General features: G+C 57.1%; 2 protein-coding genes across 4 annotated transcripts in view; both read right to left on the bottom strand.

Annotated features, from left to right (window-relative positions):
* Positions 1-24,500, bottom strand: LOC119107267 (adenylate cyclase type 9). Of its 3 annotated transcripts, none has more exons than XM_037230687.1 (6): positions 23,830-24,500; positions 9,099-9,186; positions 7,403-7,488; positions 6,144-6,287; positions 4,231-4,333; positions 1-2,465 (listed from the first exon to the last, which is right to left on the bottom strand). In XM_037230687.1, exons 4-6 carry the CDS (start codon positions 6,207-6,209, stop codon positions 844-846), a joined length of 1,791 nt encoding a protein of 596 aa, XP_037086582.1. In that variant the 5' UTR covers positions 6,210-6,287; positions 7,403-7,488; positions 9,099-9,186; positions 23,830-24,500; the 3' UTR covers positions 1-843. The 3 variants fall into 3 exon arrangements, with proteins under 3 accessions (XP_037086582.1, XP_037086581.1, XP_037086583.1); XM_037230686.1 differs by having other exon boundaries at positions 6,144-6,284; XM_037230688.1 differs by lacking the exon at positions 6,144-6,287.
* Positions 6,806-24,500, bottom strand: part of LOC119108067 (adenylate cyclase type 9) — an 85,945-nt gene continuing 68,250 nt past the window's right edge. The window contains exons 8-11 of the mRNA XM_037231646.1: positions 23,830-23,990; positions 9,099-9,186; positions 7,403-7,488; positions 6,806-6,865 (exon numbers count right to left, since the gene is read on the bottom strand). Coding sequence (XP_037087541.1) covers positions 6,806-6,865; positions 7,403-7,488; positions 9,099-9,186; positions 23,830-23,990 — 395 coding nt within the window. The remainder of the gene's footprint in view (positions 6,866-7,402; positions 7,489-9,098; positions 9,187-23,829; positions 23,991-24,500) is intronic.

Here is a 24,500-nt window from a genome sequence, read left to right as displayed (position 1 = left end):
TGGAGCAGTATGGCTTTTATTATCAGGCCTGAATACCAGCAACAAGGCACCATTGCAAACGAGCAGAGGCAACGAGCCTTAGCTTCACACACGGGAGTTACCATTTTCGGACAAATATAGCATTGGCACACTCAATAAGTAGCGCGGCCTCCACGGGTCTGGCCAACCACGAACGGACACATCGGCACAGGCGTGCAAATGGGCACATAGTGGCGCTCACATGCGCAGTCCTCGCGTCATACTGGCACATATACCCACCCAGTCCGTACACCCACTAGGACCCTGGTCCATTTGCGACAGGACGCCTCCAGCGAACCAACAGCCACGCCGCGCGCTCCGAGCGCACTCTGCCTCACGCTCACGCTCCGACCGACACACGCTCCATGAGTGAGAAACGGCGCTGGCCGCGCCAAGCGGCCCCCGGGCGGGGCTGCCACCCTGCGGCCGCGGCCTCCGACCCTTGGCCGCCGCGCGCCGCCCCGGAAAGCTCGTGGTCACCATCCTCGTTCGCCGCCCGCTGCCGCCAGGGGCAACACCCCCGGAGGAATGCATCACGCGTCCGGGCGTGCGCCGTTGGGCCCGCCCGGCCAGCTGTCCGTATAAATAGTCCTGTCGCGACGCGCCTTGCTAGCTACCGGTCCTCGCGGCTCGTGAACATGAACGTGCTACAGGCAACAATACGGACGAGGCGAGCATCGACACGATGCCGCCGCAGCAGATAACAACAACGCTTCGTTTGTATGGCGATATGGAGGAGGCTTGCACCACCAGCAACGGCGATATGACGCGACACATGAAACATCACAAAAGTATTGCCCATCGTATGGCCGCGGAGCGCGCGCACTAGCTTGCCGTATTGCCGCTACGCCTCGCCTTGAGGAAGTACGTCACCATGTTGTCCTTGCCCTTGACGAACACTTCGCCGCGCCTCTCGAACTCGAAGTAGGCGTCGAGCGCCTCAGCACAGCTCTGTGTGGTCTGGATGCGGCCCGGCACGCCGGTGGAGTCCATACGGCTGGCCGTGTTGACCGTATCGCCCCAGATGTCGTAGTACAGCTTAGTCGTGCCGATGACACCCGCCGTGACGTCACCAAAGTTGTAGCCGATGCGCAGTTCCATCTCGAACTCAAACAGCGACGCGTTGAAGGCGTCGACGGCCTTCTGCAAGTCCATGGCAAATTCCATCAGCTGGACCAAGTGTTCGTCTGGTGGGTTGGCGTCCCGCCGCTGGCTGGGGTCGAGGCCCGACGCCGCCATGTACGTGCTGCCGATCGTTTTGATCTTCTCCACGCTCGGGTACTTCTTGAGCAGGTCGTCCATGTCGCCGATGATCTCATTGAGCACGCGCAGGTACTCCCTGCCGCCGTGGTAGGTCTCATCGTAGAGCGCGTTGAAGTTGATGATGCTGGCGAACACGACGGCCACGTCGTGATGGTTCTCCGAGTACTTAGCCTTGGTCTTGATGACGTCGGCCACGTGCACGGGGATGATCTGGTGCAGCAGCCAGTCGGCCTGGCCCTCCAGCCGCTGCACCTCGGCCTTGTCGCGCGCCGCCATCAGGTTCACGCAGAAGCCCAGCCGGTAGCTGATCTCGAACTCACGGTTCAGGATCCACACGAGGGCCACCAACAAGACCATGCCCACGACCAGGTCGGCCGGGAAGACGCCCGGCCGCTGCGGCCCGGCCGGGGGCGGCGCCGTGCCGACGTCGGTCGTCGGGTGCGAAAAGTCGCAAAGCGCGTACACCATCACCGCCACCACCGCCGCCGACAGCGTAGCCAACATGCTCTTCATCCAGCAATTCAGCTGCGTGAAGTTGCAGTAGTGGATGAGGCCAACGAAGAGCATGAGGAAGTACAGCTCGCCGCAGCGCCAGTCGCGCTCAAAGCTCTCGCACGACCAGTTCGCGAACACGGCGCCCGCCGGTAGACTGACCAGGGTCGCACCGACCGCATGGAACGGGTACCAGCGCGTGTACCACGTGTAGACGAGCGCGAACCGCGTGGGCTGCTGGTCCGCGTGCCGCGTGACCGTCGACGTCAGGCGCAGCCAGATCAGCGTCTGCATCAGCAGCAGCCACAGCACGGCCAGCACGCAGAACGCCACCCAGCCGGGCCGCGGCGCGAACGTGCACAGCAGCGAGGTGGCGAGCACGGCGAACACGAGCGACGCCACGGCCGTGTCCACCAGCGTGTTGTACTTGGGCAGCGAGAGCGCGTTGGTGGCGGAGTGATGGCGGCGCGCGTGCTGATGCCGGTACATCCGCTCGAACACCGGGTCCTGGTAGAAGAGTGTCAGCCGGTCGATCGGTGGGTTGATGAAGTAGTTGGAGTGACTAGACATCTGCTGCACGCACTTGATCATCTCCAGGTCGCTGAGCTTGCGCTGCATCAGCTGCATGCTCAGCAGGTGCGCTGGGTCCTGACCAAGCAGATCGGCCTCCTCGACGGCCAGCGGCGCCATCTCTGCGGGGCACGGGACTGGGTGTCAGACGCACGTCAACCGGCACACGGCTACACACTGCACGGACGGAGCTACACACTGCACTGCACGGGACCGGGTGTCAAACGCACGTGAGCCGGCACACGGCTACACACTGCACGGACGGAGCTACACACTGCACTGCACGGGACCGGGTGTCAAACGCACGTCAACCGGCACACGGCTACACACTGCACGGATGGAGCTACACACTGCACTGCACAGGACCGGGTGTCAAACGCACGTGAGCCGGCACACGGCTACACACTGCACGGACGGAGCTACACACTGCACTGCACGGGACCGGGTGTCAAACGCACGTGAGCCGGCACACGGCTACACACTGCACGGACGGAGCTACATACTGCACTGCACGGGACCGGGTGTCAAACGCACGTCAACCGGCACACGGCTACACACTGCACGGACGGAGCTACACACTGCACGGACGGAGCTAAGACATCGGGGTCGATAATGCAGATGTGTTGTAACGGCAACGGCCCCTACCAGGAACAAACTGAGAAGGACGATGTGGTATAAAATAAAACAAAAGCAGTCAAAGGCAGCGGTTTACCACATATCGTGCCCCAAATAAGTAGCTAGCTCCATAAAACCACATGCATGTTCTTGTATGCGAGGCTTGCAAACAGTAGCTCCACGTCAACTTTGAGTCATACTGTTGCATGCAGAGACATCCCATCGGCAATATAACTAAATTCAGCAGAAACTGAGAGTCTGAAATCAATAGCTGTCTTCAGTCACAAAATGGACAAGCAAAACACAAACAAACCGGAGGAAAAAAGAGTGACAGATTGGCAGGACGGGTAGAACAAGAGCAGACAAGCAGAGGCAACATCAGCCAGCGCGACGGCATACTGACCGTCCCGCTGGCTGGACGGTCAGTATGCCGCACGGAAACAACACCGGCCAGCGCGACGGCATACTGACCATCCCGCTGGTTGGACGGTCAGTATGCCTTACGGACGCCGGAATAGTCGGCGGCGCCAATAAATGGTGCAACACAAAAATCCAGTGTCTGCCTGAGCGTTTCACGACAGCTTGCCCCGGTCTCTGACCGCGCACCGCACCAGATCCAGACACCATGAACACCTCCCACAGCCTGTGGCCCGCTCGTCCGACCCACAGACGGGGTGGCCGTCGACGTCAGGCAGCATCCAGAGGCCGCCACAAGTCCTTTGACCGGAGCTGGCTTGTGTAAAGGAAAGGCTGAGGCTGACGAAGGTAAAAATGCTTTTTCAAAATTTTTGGTTTGTACCGAGTGCTTGCATCCGCCATTTCCCCATGTACTCATCAACGCATACACTCGTGTAGCACTTAGTCTTCCAAGCCGGTAGGGCCCCTTTACCAAGGCCAACTGCATATACTGACCTTGGTGGAGGGGCCTGACTTGGTAGGGCTGGGCTGGGTCCACTGGGTTCAACCACACACTCAGTGAACTGCGGGGGCCGCATTGGGTTCACAGACAGTAAGCCTTAGTTGTCACTATACTAAGTTGATAAAACTGTTTCGTCAAAAACTTAACAAGCTTATCTACCGGCATCATTTGCACTTGTTTGGGAGCGACGGTTTCTGTTGCGTCAGATGCTTATTCGACCTCGTTGATTTCTCCGGGGTGTTTTCGTTATGTTAGGATGAAGACACGCGTTCGCCAGAGGGCGGCGGCATGCGGGAGCGGTCTGCGCTGGCCGGGCCGTGACCTGATGGGGCCCGGCCCGGACCGGCGGTCACCTGTGTTGGACGGCTCGGCCAGTGAAGACTGGCTGGAGGTGCAGTAGCCGCTGACTCGGTGGCTCAGGAGGTCTCCCGGGCGCATGCCGTTTAGCACGCCGATCTGGAGGCAGCAGAAGACAGCGTTAGTGGCGTTGGCGGTTTTCGGAGTGAGGTTTCCAGGGGGAGAGTGATCATTACCGGAAGTCTTGGTTCGAACGATATTTTCAAACATGTCATGGCATCGGCGCGCTGGCATTAAGATTCGGATTAGCGGCGCGCATTCTACAAGCAGACATAAACTCCCCAAGGCTTGCGAATTCTAGACTAACTAAACGATTGGCAAACAAAATGTCCAATGCGCGTTTTGTGCCACAGAGCAAAAGGATGTGATAAGCCGAAGCAGCAGTAGCGATACGCCACAGGTCCAGAGAATCGAGACTTCCCAATCAAGAAAAGTTTTTGTGTCTTGTGTGCCAGCGAGGTTAACATCGAGCGCATGTGAAATCAATCCTCCCACAACGGTGCTACCAGGAACATTGAACATGCAGCCACCCCATCACAGCTGGGATTGGACTTCAAGTGCACGTACTTATCAGCATGCTGCTACATGGGGATCTAATGTCATTCGTACGGTAGTCATTGAGAAGATCAAACGGCGTTAACAGGTAACAAGCTCACTGGAGTGAAAGGAAAGTAGCTTTGGTTTCAGATCACTATCAAGCGTGCACGGACGATTCATAGTTTACGTCGACGAGGTCGGGGGCTTGTGTTTAAAGACACGCGTCTGTTTTCACAGGCTGATAGTTCAACACGGCCGGTTGACGTGATGGTGTTGCATAAGTCTGACATGACCGGGAAACTGAGCTGACGTAATATGGGACAAACGGATGTTTACCCGAAAAGCATGTGTCATCACGTATTTCGGTGGTGTTCTTCATTTGAAACAGGTGTAAAGCAAAGCCGTTATCGCCCAAGCACCACATTCGACGCGGAAGCCGACACGCGATCCACAGCGAGCTCCAAACCCTTTGTACATGGTTTCGCCACGGCGAAGAGGTTGGGATGTCCGAGAATCTTGCAGATAGGACAGGTTTCTCTCCGTGTAATTGACCTTTACTGATATGGCTATTCAAAACAAGGCAAACTTGCCTGTTTCTGACAACAGCCTAATCCGCGCGTCACGAAATACAATCTGAGATGGAGTGCTCGTGGTTGCCTCGTGGTTTAGTTTCGGTTTCTCGACGCAAAGTTGATCCAATTTCCGGAGGGTACAGTCCTGACATGGGCCGATCGCTCTCGGCAGAGCTTCGAGTTCGTCCGTACCGAACTCCTCTGAGTTCCATTACAGGAGGGCGGCTTCTCAGACGCCGCCGGATTAAGTCAATCCCTCCAAATTGCTCATCTCTCGCGTGAGCCTCAGACGTAATATCACCGACAGGCCCGCCGGCCACTTCGCTGTCGACGCAGCGCGCCGCCTCGCGGCTCCCGGCGCCTCTCACCTCGGCCTGGATGCCACTACGCCGACTGCGGCTCACGGCGTCTCTCACCTCGGCCTGGATGCTACTGCGCCGACTGCGGCTACCGGCGCCTCTCACCTCGACCTGGATGCTACTGCGCCGACTGCGGCTCCCGGCGCCTCTCACCTCGACCTGGATGCTACTGCGCCGACTGCGGCTCCCGGCGCCTCTCACCTCGGCCTGGATGCTACTGCGCCGACTGCGGCTCCCGGCGCCTCTCACCTCGACCTGGATGCTACTGCGCCGACTGCGGCTCCCGGCGCCTCTCACCTCGGCCTGGATGCTACTGCGCCGACTGCGGCTACCGGCGCCTCTCACCTCGACCTGGATGCTACTGCGCCGACTGCGGCTCCCGGCGCCTCTCACCTCGACCTGGATGCTACTGCGCCGACTGCGGCTCCCGGCGCCTCTCACCTCGGCCTGGATGCTACTGCGCCGACTGCGGATACCGGAGTCCTTCCGGCTGTTGAACGAGGACATGGAGAGGCCCAGTGTGCGGTCCTCGCGCGCGTACTGGTCGTCGTCGTCATCGACCAAGTCAACCACGTGGCTGCCCTGCTGAAGCGAGCGAGAGACGGCTCACTCAGCTGCCAGGACTGGCCGACGAGCGGACTGCCATGGACCCAAACGGCCCCCAACTAACGGAAATGGAAATTGAATAATGGAACGAGGTGGAACAGCGTGGAACGGCCAAACCAGGATGGGACGGAACCGTCTGGACAGGAACGGAAATGATAAGCCCAGATCAGACTTGCACGGATCCAAACCGACTGGACCTGACTGTACCGGGACGAATAGAAACGGATAAGTTCGGACCGGAACCGACTGGAACGACACTGCACGGGCCAAATACAGTCGAAACGGACCGGAACCGCTCGGAACGGACTGGAACGGACTGAAGCGGACCGGAACGGACAAAGCATTGACCCGACACCGAGCCCTCACATATGCCGGACGCCAGTTGCTACGCCCGCTGACACACCCACGGCTACTAGTCCACACCACACGATAGGGCACAGAAGGGGCAGCTGAGGCAACACCGGGGCCGCGTTGGAGCCCTTCGGCGGCCGGCAGCGTCACGACGGCACGGATAGGCATGCGCCGCCGTCACACCACGGCCGCGTGCCGGGCGGGATCTGGCAGGAGCGCGTCCGTGCAGATGAGGCCAGCCGAGCCGACACCGGTCTGATCCGATGCCCGCCTGCGCGCGTTGTGGGAGGAGCACTCCGCTGGGAAATCGGCGGCCGGCGCGACTGCCGGCGGAGGCGGCTGATCGGCGGGTCAGGCAATCCTGGCGCGTGTGGTCGGCGGCGCGACGGCGTTCGCTGGCCTGGATTGGAGTGAGCCTGAAGTTTCAGAGTCCGCCGCGTGGGGAATGTGAAGACGAATGGAGAATGCCGAGGAAAGGTCGTCAAAAAGGTCAGGTGGGTGAAATGCCAGCTCAGGTGTTCACATAAATTGATCGTGTTAGCGCTAATACCACAGAGACACTGAGTAGGAGGACAAACGGAAGCCGTGGGGTGACCAAAGCTAAGCACACACTGTGCAGGACCAAAAGCGACACATAACCAGGCGATGTGCAGGGCCACAGTCAGCAGTTTCCGCTATCTCACAGCGTCCGGAGAGCGCTGCCCCAAGGCAGGCATGCGGCGACCGGAGGCCGGGGAACTCACGGCCGAGGAAGGTCTCTCCTCTGGCAGCGGCTGGAGCGAGAAGCCGCCGCTGGTCAGCCGCGTCCGCACGTTACCGCACAGCCGGGCTGCAACACACGCACAGAGACAGAGCCGTCACGTGGGGCCACGAGCGGTCAGCACTGACGCAGTCGTCACAAGGGTCGACGAGTGGTCAACAGCTGCGCAGCCGTCACACAGGTCCACGAGCGGTCAGCAGCGACGCAGCCGTCACACGGGTCCACGAGCGGTCAGCACTGACGCAGTCGTCACAAGGGTCGACGAGTGGTCAACAGCTGCGCAGCCGTCACGCAGGTCCACGAGCGGTCAGCAGTGACGCAGCCGTTACACGGGTCCACGAGCGGTCAGCAGTGACGCAGCCGTTACACGGGTCCACGAGCGGTCAGCAGCGACGCAGCCGTCACACGGGTCCACGAGCGGTCAGCACCGACGCAGCCGTCACACGGGTCCACGAACGGTCAGCAGTGACGCAGCCGTCACACGGGTCCACGAGCGGTCAGCAGCGACGCAGCCGTCACACGGGTCCACGAGCGGTCAGCACCGATGCAGCCGTCACGCAGGTCCACGAGCGGTCAGCACCGATGCAGCCGTCACACGGGTCCACGAGCGGTCAGCAGTGACGGAGCGCTCGACATGGCAGCGCTGGAGCGCATCCAGACGGCAGAGCTGTGACTCTGGCGAGGGTCCCTCTGGCCACGAGCGGTCAAATGCGCAGCCCACGAAACAGGACACAAGCAAATGATTCCTTACGCTGATTACAAAATTGCCATGCCTACCTGTTGAATCGTTTGCAATACACCTGTCATCTGTGCTCTGCGCTGTCTCTTCACCGCAAGGATAGCGGTCCCTGACAGCATTATATGTTCAGCGAGCAAACGAACCACAGTGACAGGAGTGTGAGGCTCTCGACACACTCCTAGCAGGCGCAGAGCGGAAGAGCGGTGCCCGGTCTATATCCAGGACCTTGTACTAGTCCGGCAACGCGATCTAAAGCTATCAAAATCTGACGGGAAATAAGCCTTGTTGGCGTTTAGAAATAGCCCGCGGGAGAGGGGAGGGGCGGGCTGGTGGCGCGATACCGGCACGCCCACCGACGCCGGCTGGAGGGGCCGCGGCGGCAGTTGGGGGCACTTTCCCGATTTAGTCCGGGTCACGGGGTGCTAACGATCGCCGGGCGTGCCGTCCGTCGGCGAGATGGGGTCAAAGGGTCGGCGGACCCCGCGGGACACGGGGAGGTCAGAGGGGCGGAGGCTCTGACGGGGCGACCGACACTCGAACGAGATGACACACGCTGCGACGGGATGGCAAACATTGACGGGGTGGCAGGCATACCAGGCGGGACGGCAGACATTGTGACGGGATGGCAAACACTGACGGGGTAGCAGGCATACTAGACGGGATGGCAGACACTGCGACGGGGTGACAGACACTGACGGGAGGGGGGGGGGGGGCAGACGCCCTAACTGGGTAGCAAACACTCTGGCGGGGTGACGCACACTCTGAAGGATGGCAGACACTGTGACCGCATAGTAGACATCCTGATGGGGTGGCAAGCACTCCGATGCCGCTCCAGATACCCTGACGCGGTGGCGGGTGCCAGAGTGCCTTCGGGCGCCACGCGGCGCCACCAATGTCACGGCTCCCGAGGTCGGGCACCGGACACGGCGGATCGGCTGACCTCTCAGGTCGGCGTCGGTCCGGACGGTACGCAGCCGCGGCCTCCGTGACCTGCGGTCCAGTGTCAACGTCTGATGCACCGGCTCCACCTGCGGCACAGACAGGGCGCGGTCAGCTCCTGCTGTGACAATCCATGCCAGGCGTCCAACAGTGGTAACGTGCATCCGTCTCTGGATTTCAGCCGTCAAAGGTTTGAAATACTATGCGTTATGCCGGACATGTAATGCGTCTTGTAAATACCGCCACCCCTTACAACCGCACCAACGACCAAAGCTGGCGAGCTACAGAACGCTGTCAGGAACTGCGCACTGTCTGCACTGCGCACTTCATTTGAGCCGGCAGCGAAGCCCCGTCTAATTTCAAGCCAGGCTGCTCCTCAGCTCATTAGAACTATCTACATGCGTTATATATCTGCGGTTGCGTCATAGGCTCCTCATTCTGTCGGGCCGGACAGTAACACTGGGCTGGGCTGGGCCACTGGCGTCAGGTCTGCCCCGTCCCGACCGGGCCAGTGCGGCCCCAGGCGGCCGGGGAGCGCCGGGCCGGGCCGTCGCGTCGGGTCCGCCCCGTCCGGGCCGAACCAGTGCGACCCCAGGCAGCGGGGGAGCGCCGCGCCGGGCCGTCGCGTCGGGTTCGCCCCATCCCGGCCGAGCCCGTGCGGCCCCAGGCAGCGGGGGAGCGCCGCGCCGGGCCGTCGCGTCAGGTCCGCCCCGTCCCGCCCGAGCCCGTGCGGGCCCAGGCAGCTAGGGAGCGCCGGGTCGGGCCGTCGCGTCAGGTCCGCCCCGTCCGGGCTGAGCCAGTGCGGCCGGCCGGCGAGGCTCGGGCTGCGGTCGGTGCTCCCAGAGCCACAGCGCCTGGTCGGCCGGGCCACGCCCCAGGCCGTGCGGGGAAGTACCGCCCGGTCGCCCCCGACCGCAGCTGCCTGCCGCCGGCAGTCAGCCGGCGGGTGACGAGCACCGGCCGGCCACGCCCACACCACGCCATCGAATTCGAGCGCACCGGCGTCCGCTTTGCCCGCCAGAGGCCTGCCCGTGGAGAGTGAGCAGGGAGGCATCCCGAGCTCAACTCAAGTGACGCAGTTTGCGACGCTAACGCCTAACGCCTGTGCCCAGCGGTGTCACTGACTGCTCCTGGGTGACGCCGGCGGTTCCGACGGGCGTCGGACAGTAACCAGCGGGGCGCAGGGTCACGACCACGCCCGGCGCAAATGTGACGCGCTGGTCGACACGCGGGATGCGCCGCGAGGCCGGCCAGGACGCCGAGGCGACCGGGCAAAAACTGTACACACCAGCCGGCTGAGCAAATATCTGCCTGCGACGGATCGCTGCCGGACTGTTCCGAAACGCTACCGTCATCCAGGCGCGGGCAGACGCGCAGCAGAATGCCGCTCAAGCACATCGCTGGCGAGCGTTGAAACTTGCGCGTACGTGCTTCTTTTATTCGAATTTTACTCGAATGTGAATGCAAAACATCGCCATTGTAATTCTCCCGTCATTCCTTCACGCTGGGTTCAGCGGCAGAACCTCAAATATACCGGCCGACCCGGGAAGCAGCCAGAATCTTGGTAAGCAGAGGCACAAGGCTGACAAGTACCCCGCTGCTGGTGAGAAGCGCCCCCCCCCCCCCTCCATAAGACAATCAGCCGGATCTCGCCCACTTAATCTTAAGTGACCCAACTGTCTCCGTACCGTGCTTATTTGGTGTCTCTTTATCTTGAACAGAAACCACAGGCCACTAGAAGATCCAATCTGGCCTCTATTTTGCAGTTAAGGCAATACAATTCCGGAATCAGACTTTAAATGACCACACAGCAGGTTAGCAAAGGGACGTGTTCTCTCCTTCAAACAAGGTAGGTGAAAAGGCATAACATTGTTTTGACCATACGCGTGCTCACAGGCAAGAGCAGTGCCCCATCTTTCCTCTTTCTAGCTTTATCCTGGTCACCACGACGCCTCATCTATCCGGGGAAAGCCACGCACACCAGCCATGCGAGGGCTTAAATATTCCCTGGTGGGATAAATATCGTACTTAAATACCTCAAGATATGCTTAAATATCCCCTTAAATATCCCAACACATCCCGTATGGGGGTCCGTGTGCAAGCAAAGTTTGGCCGGATAGACCCAGCTGTGTGCGGTTTGTCACGCCATTATCCCTTCTCCTTCCATCCCATGGCCCTGAAGCGGTCATTCCTCGCCGAAAGGGCTTTGATCCAAATCAAAGCAAAAGCAACCACCCCGTGCGTGCATGTCATATCCATGTCTGGCGTTAGAGGCTCCACAGGCGGCGAGACGCTGGCCCTGCCACCAACACCAGGTGTCTTCGAATGAACTGGCGAAAATGACCACGCATCGGACAAAAGGTACTCTCGTGTGCTTTAAGAAATCGATTCCAAGGCGTGGAAGGTAGTCCGGGTTGAGGGTGTCACCCACACAATTAAAACCTGATGCTCTGAGCGCATTGTCATTTGCAGCACCACAAGTTCTTGACGCGATGGTGGAGTCTCTGTTGTTCTTGCAGCTGTAGGTGCTAAGCTGTTCGGATGATCAGCCTCCACATCGCACATATGGTATTCAGCGGATGAGAGCCATCCGCCAATAATCCCCTGGATTTCGTCCACTTTTCGATAGAGCCCAAACTTCGCCACTTTACCTTTATCTGTCGCCTGATCAAACTGAAACGGAAGCCACACGGCAATAGAAGATGAAGTTTTGCTGGTTTAACTATTGAGCGGTGCAAATTTATTTCAAAGGCGTTCGGAGCATCGCTTGCCTTCATATGGTCATTCTCGCACCGCCTCCGTCCGACACCTCGCGTTAGCTGCAGCAACTAACACCGTTAGGTCCGATGCGAACCGCAACGCCGGGCTTCGGTAAGTTTTTGATCGCCGAGGTTCCGATAGGCTCAGATTACGAGCGCGCATGCCCAAAACTGTTTACATACTATTTTCCCGAAACGATGGTGTAAAAGGATGGACTTGGCGTCCAAGAGACACACATGTGTTGGCCATGGCAAGGCAACTTATTGATCAGGTTTCGACCCACGCTATTAAACACTCATTAGACCGTGAACCTTATCGAGCAGGCGCCCCACGGGAAGAGCACTAGGAGGCACATAACATTCCCCGGTGTGGGGCTGAAGGACCTTCCCGTTTCAGTCTGATGTATCTAGCGGGTACTATTCTACTGACCCGACACGCTGGCCCTGACCCCCTGTTCGATCCGAATGCCAGAATGCCAGGTCAGTGGCCTCCAGTTCAACACAGGGACTTCACTGACGGAAACGCTTCGTTACCGGTGTGGAGGCTCCAATAATTGGCGCAAGGACTTCAGTTCAAGTTATCGGGTAACTGGCTAAAACAGGCCGAGGTTCTTCTCTTAAAGGCTCCTGACTAACACAGGGCCTTTCCACTATTTTACTTTGGGGCCTTTGGTTGTTATCTTTCGTATTTTTTAAGTAAAAAACATATATTTCAAGAAACCTTCATTGACATTTGTGGGCCTCGGCCCTGTCACTGCTTAGGAAAAAGTCCCCAGGGCTCAGACTGACACGAAGTAGAGTGTTCAGTATTGGTGGTATCAGACCGGCATAGAGGCCCCTATCTTGCCAGGGCGCCCTCGGTCGGCGCAAGAGGCCCTCTGGCTGATGAGTTGGCGACCCTGCCCAGCGGGCCGGGATCCTTTAACACGACTTCCAAGCGGCCCTTTGGGCCCTCCAATGAGACCCCTGCTCGCCAGTCCCGGGCCGCCCCCAGGTCCCTCGGGACCTGACCTGGGATGTGCAAAGGGCGGCACATGCCCCCCCCCCCCCCCCCACCCCACCGCCAGCTGATATTACACACGGTAAAGTTTAGAAATGTTTGTTATGATTAGTATTATGTCACCGCATATAAGGACGCCTCTGGAAACTAGTTTTGTCAGGGCGGGACCCCGGTCGACATTCCGGACCGGCACTTTCCGCGACTGATGGGACGCGCTGACACAATGTGACACACACCTCCAAATGGCCTTACTCTAGAATCTCACACCAACTAAGTCGTTGCAAGCACAAGCACATGCTTTTGAAAGTACGAATCAAGCGCTACATGCCCCAGCTTGACGGACATTGACAACTGCATTTCGTGCTATGCGTGGGAGGTTGTCAAGGAATATCTTCGAACATGCTGTCACCATTGACAGCGTCATAAAATCATACGAAATATTTTCAATGAATGACCACTTAAAACAAAGTGTCGGATGACAGAGATGTTGCACGTCTACTTGCGTCCAGTCATGCACAATCCCAAGCCGAATTTTGAGCACGTACGTGTAAGAACCAAGTTCGTGAGCTTTGTTCTTACACATCAAGTAGCTCCCAAATCAGCGTGCTCAGCATCTCTCTCCTCCTCTACTCCTCAGCGGCAGACATCATTCACCTTCACAGCCCACGCGTGAGCCTGCGCCTGCAACAACACCCCGGACGCCCGGACCAATCAGAGCAGTCACTGCGCCGCCACTTCCGTCAGCTTCGCACCGGCCGGCACCAAGCCCTCCACAGCCGCCCACAGACGGGGTACACAGTTCCCCGCCCCTCTCTTCCCCTCCCCCACAGTCCTCCCGGTATGGATCCGTTCCACGCGCTCACAAACACGCATTCCGCGCCTGTGCGGCGCGCGTGCCGGCATGAGTCACAGTGGCGCGTGCACAGGCGTGCACGGGCGGGTGCACGGTCTCGGCGCGCGGCCGACTGGCGCGGTCGGAGGCGGCGGCGCTACTCTCGCCGTGCCGAGCAGCCGGGCGGCCTCTGAGCCGCGCCGGGCGGCCCGGCCGCATACGACCCCGCCTTATATGTCCTCGCTGGATGCGATGGCCCTTATAGGCGCGCGCCCGACAAAACGGGACAGCATGTGTTTGTGTGTCTGTCTGTGTGTGTGTTGACACTGTGCGCGACTGGCTGAGCGTGGGTTCGGCGAACAGGGGATATGAGAAGTTGAGGCATGTCATCAGTGCTTAGTTCTGATTTATCCTGGTTGGTGGCACTTTGATTACTTTAATTAATTCGGGTGGGAAATTAGTAACTGGTTAATAGTGGTGTAGCAGTAAGGCAACGAAGCGAGTGTACGAGAAAGCAAGGACACTGGAAACTATGGCGGACAAACAGGATGTGGAACGACACGGAGACACGCTGTCCAGGCACTGGTCGACGTTTCGTTAATCTGCGCACTGGCCGGATCATTAAACGGGGCCTGGCGCTTGCGACACACGGAAGTGGAACTGCGCAGTCGGCCCAGAGTCAAACATGTAACGCTGCAGCCCAGCGCCCCATGCGCACCTACCTCACCGAACTTAGAAGGAAACGCTAATACTCTAGCGAATAATTATTCACCAAATATCGCGCGGTGCCCATTTTGCCGTGCAACTTTCCCGATGAATCAGTTTTGTGTTAAAAAGCAATCTTATTACATCTGGACATTTGTTACGCTACATCCAGATTGCAACAAACAGCATAAAACACTAAGGCGTATTGAAACCCCAGCCTGTTCTCATTTTTCATCACTGACGTTTATGGGAATCGACTGGCAAATTTTGGTTGTCATTCCATAAATGCAATACAAATATGCCTTTAAAATAGCTATTACCCCCGACTGCATACTCCTCCCGACTGCGACCCCCGACGCTGTGATGCTGATACTAGAGTAATAATACACATCGCAAGGTTTTTGTAAAACTGGTAAGCGGATACGGGACCGTACGGAAGCCAATAGGAGGTGAATCTAACAGCAGCGTGTACTACTGCTCTTAACTGATCATGTAAACACACCAAGTGAGGTGATGTTTTGCTTTGATATTTTGTCCAAAACCACCGCTTTGAATTTTTACACTGCGAGTGCACTGTACACCCGCGTACACCACAGAACCATGACTTCACTGGCGGGTTCACCGTCCTGCACCACAGTCTTACAATCAGGTGTAGTGACTGATCTGGGCAGTGACCGGCACACGTTGCTGCGTTGCTGGTGACCTCTGACAGTGACCTCAAACACTCTGGTGACCTGCTCGCATCCCCTGACCCAGAGCTAGCAGCACACGGAAACGGAGCTGCGTCGGGCCTGTGCGGGCGCGGCTAGAGCACGCTCCACGCAGGGGATCCAATGTTTGCGAAGCCAGCAATGGCTCGCGGCACCGGGCGACGCGCCCCCGCGCTGTGACCGACGCGGAGCTCTCCCTGAGACGTCCCACGCCGGTCGGCAGGCGCGGCCGCAGCCAAGCACAGGTGCGGTCACTCGAAGGCAGAGCAAGGCCACGCTTTCAACAGAGAAGTCATCGCCCAGCGGTAGGCAATATGCGCCAGCGCTGCCCCACGTCGCGGCGCTGCGGTGAGCACGGGCGCTCCCGAAAGGGAAGATACGCGGCTGCCGCGCGGAGCGAGATGTATCTACCCAGCGCTGACAGGTGTAGAAATGTATCAGCCTTCATGTACCAGGGAAAGGTAACATGTATCATAAGACGCAATCAAACACCGCTTTTTAAGTTCCACTGAAGTTCACTCTAAAGAGACATCAACAAATTTTTTCCACACATGGTGGCGAGGAAGGTCAACTGGCTTACAATACGTCTATAAAAAACAATGCGGCGGTGCGGAAAAATAACAAAATCATGATAAAAATAATCAAGAAATAGAAAATCTGATACCCCAAAATTACCAGCCGAAATCAATGGTATGTGCCCAACAATTCTTTACAGAAACTGAGAGCGCGATCACCTGGCAGGTAGCGTGCAGGTAAGACAGCATTCCAGAAGCTGTATTGCCCACGTTCCTAACGCTGATTCTCAAGCAGCATGTCACAATGCCGAGATTTGCGAACGGTACAAATTTTCATCGTCTACGACGCCGGCCCAACGCTTCCATACTAAAGCGGCCCTCAGCGCCCCCCCCAAAAAACGGCGTGGGGACTTGCGCAAGCGGCCATCGGAACATGTAATGCACGTTCATCCCAGGAGTGCAGATGCATGTTCGGTCCCCTAATGCATCGGAGCAGAGGAGACGTGATTCAGTGAATGCAGTGGCTGTCCGGGCCGACGGCTGGACAGCAGGCACGCGAACAACCCCAAACCAGCTGCAGTGGAGTGCAGCCTCGGACAAGCTGCACCGATAGCGTGCCAGACCAGCTGCAGTGGTACAACCTCGGACCAGCTGCAGTGGTACAGCCTCGGACCAGCTGCAGTGGTACAACCTCGGACCAGCTGCAGTGGTGCAGCCTCGGATCAGCTGCAGTGGTACAACCTCGGACCAGCTGCAGCGGTACAAACTCGGGCCAGCTGCAGTGGTACAACCTCGGACCAGCTGCAGTGGTACAAATTCGGGCCAGCTGCAGTGGTACGAACTCGGACCAGCTGCAGTGGTACAACCTCGGACCAGCTGCAGTGGTACAAACTCAGGCCAGCTGCAGTGGTACAAACTCGGACCAGCTGCTGTGACATGGGTGTCAATTTGTACTAGTTTGTGGGTGCCCCCCGCCCCCCCCCTTCTCCAATGTTGCCTTGCTCCAAGTGGGTGCCAAATAGCCCCGATGCAGACGCGCTCCAAAACGCCAAATCACTACCGCTACGGCTTGCCCCAAATTGTCTGGGATATTACAAAAGTGTAAGAAAAGTTGGAGCTATTCGTCACTCAAAGACTTTCTTCCGTGATTCTCACGCATAGTGACGTCATGGAAGGTGCGGCGGGATAACTTGAGCACGCAACCTCAAAATAGTTTCCTGCAAAGGAGGTTATGTTAAGATATTCGGGTAAACCAGTTTATATTTGAGCGTGTATTTGTTTTGTGCGTGAAAGGAAAGATCAGAGGTTTTTCTCCGAGCCTGCAGATGATATTTACACCACCGTTTTATCGATCTCGTGGCATCTTTCATGCCAAGCACCATTTTGTTTGCTCCTTATGATGGATTAGGAATCCAACATTGTTTTAATTCGGATGATAATTTCTTTGCTTTTAAGTATCATGAGAAAGAACAAATCCATTTTTTGTCGCACATCAATTGAAAAGGGGAAGGGGCTCAGGAGAGCAATAAGCGAGCTTAACTCAGCATTGTGTACTTGAGGGGAGGGGAGGATAGCTCCCCGAAAACATATAAAGTAAGGTTTCTGCATTCATTCATTCAACGGACATTTACGCGCGCCTCGGGCACACAAAGGCAATTAAATGTCAAGGAAAGTGCGTGGTCCTGCTAAGAACACATGCATATTCTACACCACAGTTACAACAAACTCATGCTCACCGTTGTCTCTGGATCGCATGCTGATCGACCTAATTGAAACAGTTTTATTTAAGTCTTAACACGCGCGCGGGTGGCCGGCTAGATACCCTTCGCCCGGGTGGTCAGTTTGATCCCCCTGAGATCTCGGGAGCTAAGAAAGATAGAGACACCAAATACACCGAATGTGTTGACCTGTACGTGAACTCACTTAGGTCAAAGTTTCAGGTTCCTAGATCATGGCCTTTGGGTCAAATAAGGTCAAACAAGGTCAAGTTCCAGTTTGGTCTCCAAAGTGCCCCCAGAACCTAGATAACCAATTCTAAGCAAAAGGCCACATGCCTATTCAAGGTCAGTGACCTTGTTTGACCTTTTGAAAGTCAAGGTGACTAAAATCACACAAGATTGTTTTAAGTTTTGCATTTGACTAAGCGAGAAAGATTACGCTAGGCAGTATGTTCTTAAAACAAAACGTTGGCCTGGGTCACTTTAGGTCAATGACCTATTCTGACCTCTAAGAAGTTCATGGAAGATGCATAATGTAGTTCCTGCTATCAATAAGTTCGAAATGAGCACCAGAAACTATCCCATACAGCAAGTCCTAGGGTAACAAATCAGGTTGGTCTTGACCTTGGTCTAACCTTCGAACCTGACCTCACGTCAAGGTAATTTGCTCATTCAACTGTTGTGTTGCCTAAGAAAGCATCTCAGAGATGTATGATTTCGTCTAACACTCCGTTGTTGGATCAGATTAAAGGATTCCCTAGAAACTGCCTTCGTTGAAACCATGGCCTGACTTTGGCCTTTCATAGGTCAGCGACCTTGCAAGGTAAACATAAATTTGTGATGCCAAACGATCCGCTATTCAACTGTCTACAACTACGCAAAATTTCGCACGGCTATGCCGTGCCGTTCGGAAAAATTCTGAAAGCAACCTTCGGGGGGGGGGGGGGGGCGGGTCAATTTGACTCCCCACCCGAGCGCGTATCAATGGCATACGACATTGGTCTAAACAAGCTAAAACAATACCGTTGGCCCTATTCCTCGTAGAAACAATCAAGAGAAAGGAGATATAATGTGTTGATATTTCGACCGTATGCTTTTATCGAAATACATATCAGACTATTAACATTTGTTTAGGTAAAGACATGCAGCCGAAATATCAATACATCTATCTCTCTCTCTCCTCCTAGTTATTCTACAAGAACTACGAAGCGAATCGAAACGAATATCAGACTACTGGCATTTTTTCGATAAAGGTATGTAGCCGAAATATCAATGCATCTATTTCTCCTTTCTCCTGGCTATTCTACAAGGAATAAGGCTAACAGTACTGCCTTATCTATATGTATAATGCTCCTCGCAAATGCGCATAACAACTTAAGTACTGGTCGATACAGATTGTTTACACCATTACATGAAGCTAAGGTGAAAAATGCGGTACGATGCCAAACCTGGTCCAAAATTTTTGTGCGCCGCTTGCCTATCTTATATAGTTATTCACATAAATACAGTAGTACTGTTTTAATGGCAGACACTGTGACCCAAGCCCAAGGACAAAAAGAAATGCGGAGTGGGTTGCGTAATTTGGCAAAATGGCTTGGTCCCCAAAACCTGTAGCTAGAGCCGCTCATGTGGGCGAATGCTTACCACCCCATATAAATGTATATAAGTCGTGTATAGCGCAGCACCAGCCAACACTAAAACACCCCAAACCTCGTAATAAAAAAGTCGCACTTCCTCTCTCAGCGAGATACAAATTGTAACGCCTGAGCGAATACACGATGCAATAAACTTTACACACCTCTGGAGTATGAGAATGACCAAGTTCCTCACAGCTAACCCTGTCCCCGTCCACCCAACCACAAATACATGCCGTCGCGGAAAGCCACCATAGAAGAGCGCTTCGGCGCCCCAAGACGACGTCTAGCAGGGCTTTCCGACAAGAGTGGGCACGTGGCTCTGGTGTCTCCGCCCCCCCCCCCCCTGGATTCGTCTGCTTTCCGATCAGAGGGGGCACGTGACTCTGGTGTCGCCACCCCTCCCCCTCTGGATTCGTCTGCTTTCCGATCAGAGGGGGCACATGACTCTGGTGTCGCCACCCCTCCCCCTCTGAATTCGTCTGCTTTCCGATCAGAGGGGGCACGTGACTCTGGTGTCGCCACCCCTCCCCCTCTGGATTCGTCTGCTTTCCGACAAGAGGGGGCACGTGACTCTGGTGTCGCCACCCCTCCCTCTTTGGATTCGTCTGCTTTCCGACAAGAGGGGGCACGTGACTCTGGTGTCGCCACCCCTTCCCCTCTGGGTTCGTCTGCTTTCCGATCAGAGGGGGCACGTGACTCTGGTGTCTTCACCCTTCTCCCTCTGGAATCGTCCCTGCATGACCATAATGCTGCTTGAATTAGGGACTATTAAATGCAACTTGTCCTTCGTCAAAATACAGCGGGCTAAATCAGTTGAAAAAACTCGGGGTGGGGGATGGGGGGAGGAAGGGGGGGGGGGGGGGGGAGGTCGTCAGGCCTTCGGCTCAGCCTTAAATCAGTTACAAAAATTGACACACCGGTGCGGTGGCACAGCCCCGGATCAGCTGTGGTGGCACAACCTAAAACCAGGAGCAGCTGTATTGATACAGCCTCGGATACGGCGGGTACGAGGCATCTGTACATCTTGCTGCGACCGTCACTGAAGCCGGGAATCCCACCTGGGACGGCTTCCTGGCCGACACAGCAGTCAACACGGACGAGGCATGAGGGCCTGCACACTGCCGGCCCGAGATCGGGTGGCTGCGACAATCGAGTCGCGCGGATGGCGGAGACGCACGCAATGGGGAGGCACACTGCAATACGTGTGCATGTGTACTGCACAGGCGTGCGACGCCGACGGAGTGTGGTTTGGCTTTTGCGTTTGTCACGCTTCCCAACTTAGCCGCATGCATTATTTATTTAGCTGGACTGGAGATCAGAGTCCCTTCCCAGCGCAGCTTGCTGCACTGGCACTGATGCTGCCATCCAAGTGGTCCAAACTATTGTATAATTTTGCCCCAACCTGTCGACCTACTAGAGCCGATTAATTATAATGTGCCACGCAATGCAACCTCACGGCCGCCCGCTCGCTAAGTCTTCCGCCCCTTGCCGATGAAGTACACCTTAGGCGAGAACTGAACCCACTTGACGAATTTCGAATCCCATCCGTCTGCCATCGGCTGTGGGTCCGGGCCGGCGCTCCATCCGCTACACCGCCGAGGGAGAGCAGCCCGACCAGCCAGCGTCGGCGTTTCCCGGAGACCCATCGTGGCGTCCCTCCTCCCTGCCGTATCAGCTCCGGCGGTTCTCGGCACCGCGTCTCCTCCCCGCCTGCTGGTCGCGGGTGGTTAAGACTGAGGGGACACCGAGCGCCACACGGCTGCCTGACTCACTGGATGGCGTCACGGCGTCACCGTGAAGCCATGGCAAGCCATCGTAAGAGATTAGCAGCTACTTATAGCAAGGGACCAGCGGTGAACCAAAGAGGATGTGCTGGCCGATCGGGGCCCACCGCATGACGCCACGGGGAGAGACACAAAGGCCGGCTTTGCCAAGAGTGTCGCAGCAAGCCAACATGACAGCCAACATGACCACACTGATTGCACGGGAAATTAATGAAGCCATTTCAGGCCTAAAAATCTCGCGGATGTTTACACCACACTGGTGTATTGCACCTCGAGGGTCGGAAATAGCTGACATCCCAAAAACTGGTGTTGTGCTTGCAAACGAACGCGAAGGATGTTACCAGCATGTTTAGAGTGCTTATGTAAATGAACGGTAATTCCATAAGACTGCCTCTTATCTTTTAATCAAATGTATTTATATACGATTTAGCCACGAAACCAAAACGTTATGTAATCATGAGTGTCTATACCTGAGTCGCTCGCTTAAATTTCATTAAGTGCTTAAAAGTACCCAGCAGGGAGAAGCAGAGACCTAACCACATACAGCATCATCATACTACAGTTACCACAGCCACTGCACATGTTGACATGAGCGCCAGGCGAGAGTTATGGCGGCACCAAATCACCTACACTAGAGGATGCCGTGACAAAATCTCCATTCGCTGATTTTTCAGAGAAAAAGCAATCCCATCAACGCCCCACGTGGCCGTTGTGCACTGTACCGACAGAGTCGACGGCAAGCTTGCGCATACGCTGTCCTCATAAGTTCCACAAATGCTGAGTGAACCGTGACGTCATGTTCGGACAGGTGAGCACACCGCAGCTTTGGGCCCGGCGTGTGTGGTCATCGCACATAAATCAGGTTATGATGCAGTTCGTCAGGAAACCGGGAACGCGTTCTTTTTGAACTCACCATCCGATTCGTACAGGTGGCAATGCAAAGTCACTTTCCCTCACCGGGGAATGCAGCTAGTTCTGGCGGATTTTTCCCGATTAGCTGCGATCAAACAGGCTGACAAACCGCCGGCGGTTGTATAACGACGGGCCTAGCGCCCCCACGCGACATTTTTACCGGACAAATCCACGTTCCGTCTGGCCCCGTGACGACAAGACACCGGAGAGGCCGCCAATCTGCAGCATCTGCCTCAAGGTCACCATATGAAAAACCCCAAAAGGCAATCGTCACGCTATCGGTGATTTAGAGGCACCTCGCGCTGGAGCGCGCCTCTCGCTAATCGCCACGCTCGGCCCACCGGCCTCTCCGAGTGCATTCCTCAGGCGCTTCCCTCGAACTCGGCCGCCCGCGTGCCTCCACCTGTAACAGGCTCTTCAGCAGGGCGTGCGTCGACGCACCATGGCTGAGGTGCGGCGCTGCTGTCCACCACGCGCACGCAGCCGCAGCGCCGCGCCAGCCAGAGCAGGAGCCGCGCTGCGCAAGTTCTCAGTAAGGGGCTGCGCAGGCGCAACGCCTGCCCGGGCCCGTCGCGGCTCTGCGGCGCGCGGCTCGTGCGTGCCGTTCGGCGCTGGGGGCCGGTGCGCGCGCTGGCCCAATCCCCGCTCACACGCCGCCACTCGCCGGGTCATACTTGTCTGACGGCAGGATAGCCACCCGCCTGACGTGCACTTGAAAAGACTTTGCGCTGCGAAAAATTGGCCCTCGGCACCGGCTTGGCCGTGCCCGCCGCGGCCGGACCTTGACACTGTAGCCTGGCCGAAGGTGGCGCACATGAGCCCCCGCAAGCCGTGAAGCAACACACAAAGATAAGGGTGAAACGGGATGCGGGTCGCCGGGGCCGAAAAGACCGCTTACGGGGAGAGAGGGAGGCGACGCCGTCGGCCGTTGCGTGGCACGCACTGCCACGTACGGACCGGCGTAAGCACCGCGGCGTGGTAGCTTGGGGCACGGACCGGCGCCTGACCCGCGCGGCGGGTTCGGAGGGGGTGCTGCGCCGTTGGCGAGGCGGGCCGCCGGGGCGGTGCCGCGCGCCAGTGGACGGCGTCCCTCAGTGGGCAGAGCATCGGCCGCCGGACAGCGGTGGAGACGGCGCTACGCGGCGGCGCGGAAACGGTTCGCACCGACCAGTGGACTGTGGTGCAGTGAGATGCCACCCCGAGACTACAGCGCACAGCAGCATTTCAATTGCGGGAGACGTGAAAGGCAGTCTTCTGCAGGCGCAAAGCTCAGAAAGGAGGCCTAGGGTGGAAACGGGAGTGGGAGGAGTGGGGGAGGGGGGCGCGAGGCCCACGTGGTTATGCGTCATGCACTGCGTTCACAAAGTAGTGGTCGCAGCAAAGTGGGCACAGCAAAACAGCCGCTGTGTGTATAAGTCAGCATTGGCTTTGATTGTACGTAAGCCGCATACGACCGACGCCCTTCGAATGACACGTTCAAGCAGCGCGTATCAATTGCACAGCTCCGGCGCCGATAAGTCGGGAGCCCACCCATCGCTGACAAGACAGGGAACGAGCCACCATCCGGCCACTCACGGCCAGTCGGCAGTCGGCAGGCGGCCGACAACAGGCACCGCCAGCACCACAGTCGCTGGCACGCGCCATGCCATAGCCAACAGCGCGTGGTGTGGAGGGGTGTGGGCGACGTCTGACCAAACTTCAGTGGGGAGGCGACGGTGATTACACACCTGGTTTAAGACAAAGAAGGATCAAACTTGGCGTATCCATCGTCCGGGTGGCAGACCACGGCCCGACCGGACGGTGACCTGCCCTGGCGTAATGGGCCGGGTGTCTTTGACCTGACCACGGCCCGACCGGACGGTGACCTGCCCTGGCGTAATGGGCCGGGTGTCTTTGACCTGTCCACGGCCCGACCGGACGGTGACCTGCCCTGGCGTAATGGGCCGGGTGTCTTTGACCTGACCACGGCCCGACCGGACGGTGACCTGCCCTGGCGTGATGGGCCGGGTGTCTTTGACCTGACCACGGCCCGACCGGACGGTGACCTGCCCTGGCGTAATGGCCCGGGTGTCTTTGACCTATCCACGGCCTGACCGCGCATGACCTGACCTGGCCTGACTTTCCGTGACCTGTCCTGGTGGTGACCTGGTGTGACCTGACCTGGCGTGTTGTGTCGGGCGTCTCGATGATGCTGGGCAGCGAGCAGGCCTTCTTGGTGAGCCGGCCGGCAGTCGCCGAGGAGCCACGTCCGGACGGCGAGCTCGGCTCCGACCGCGGTGCGAACGGCTCCCGCTTGCCGACGATGAAGTACGTCTTCAGGTCTGTCGGCCACGCGCAGACTGTCACGCGGCGCCGAGCCCTCACGCGGGCACGCCGGGCCAGCGCAGAACAACGCCCCCGCTGAGAGGCAGGCGCTACACACCAGACGGTGAGGTCATCCAAATACTGCCGAGTCACTGTGCGTCGGACAGATGCCACTTGCACGTTGCAGGTGGTGGCGCGTATTTGCTTTCATGTGCCATAGTATTTGGTTACATCACGAGTTAGCCTCGGCATTATGGGTTTTGACGCGCGAAAGTCCAGCCATGTAGAGCAAGCACGTTCATCCGTAAATAACATTGCTGCAAAAATGGTCAGCTGCGAAATGGAAAAAAATAGTCAGCTTCGGGTCTCGAAAGACCAGGCGATTTTCATAAACAATATTGACAAGCTTGCAATGATTTGCGGTTCTAGCAATCATGACAAAATAATTAAAAAGTGTAGCATTGGTAATTTTCGGTCAATTACTGGTGCCACTAAGGGCAAGGCAGTTTCGAAGTCCATAAATGAAT

This window comes from Pollicipes pollicipes, unplaced genomic scaffold (assembly GCF_011947565.3).
Source record: "Pollicipes pollicipes isolate AB1234 unplaced genomic scaffold, Ppol_2.1 Scaffold_6686;HRSCAF=7923_pilon_pilon_pilon, whole genome shotgun sequence".
In the NCBI taxonomy this organism is placed as follows: domain Eukaryota; kingdom Metazoa; phylum Arthropoda; class Thecostraca; order Pollicipedomorpha; family Pollicipedidae; genus Pollicipes; species Pollicipes pollicipes.
This window is presented reverse-complemented; position numbering and strand designations above follow the sequence as displayed.

Coding starts and splice junctions, on each gene's coding strand:
- LOC119107267 (XM_037230687.1), bottom strand. CDS start 6,209: ATGTCCTCGTTCAACAGCCGGAAGGACTCCGGTATCCGCAGTCGGCGC. Junction 4,334..6,143: donor GCAGTAGCATCCAGGCCGAG/GTGAGAGGCGCC, acceptor TGCTGCCTCCAG/ATCGGCGTGCTAAACGGCAT. Junction 2,466..4,230: donor GGCCGAGCCGTCCAACACAG/GTGACCGCCGGT, acceptor CGTGCCCCGCAG/AGATGGCGCCGCTGGCCGTC.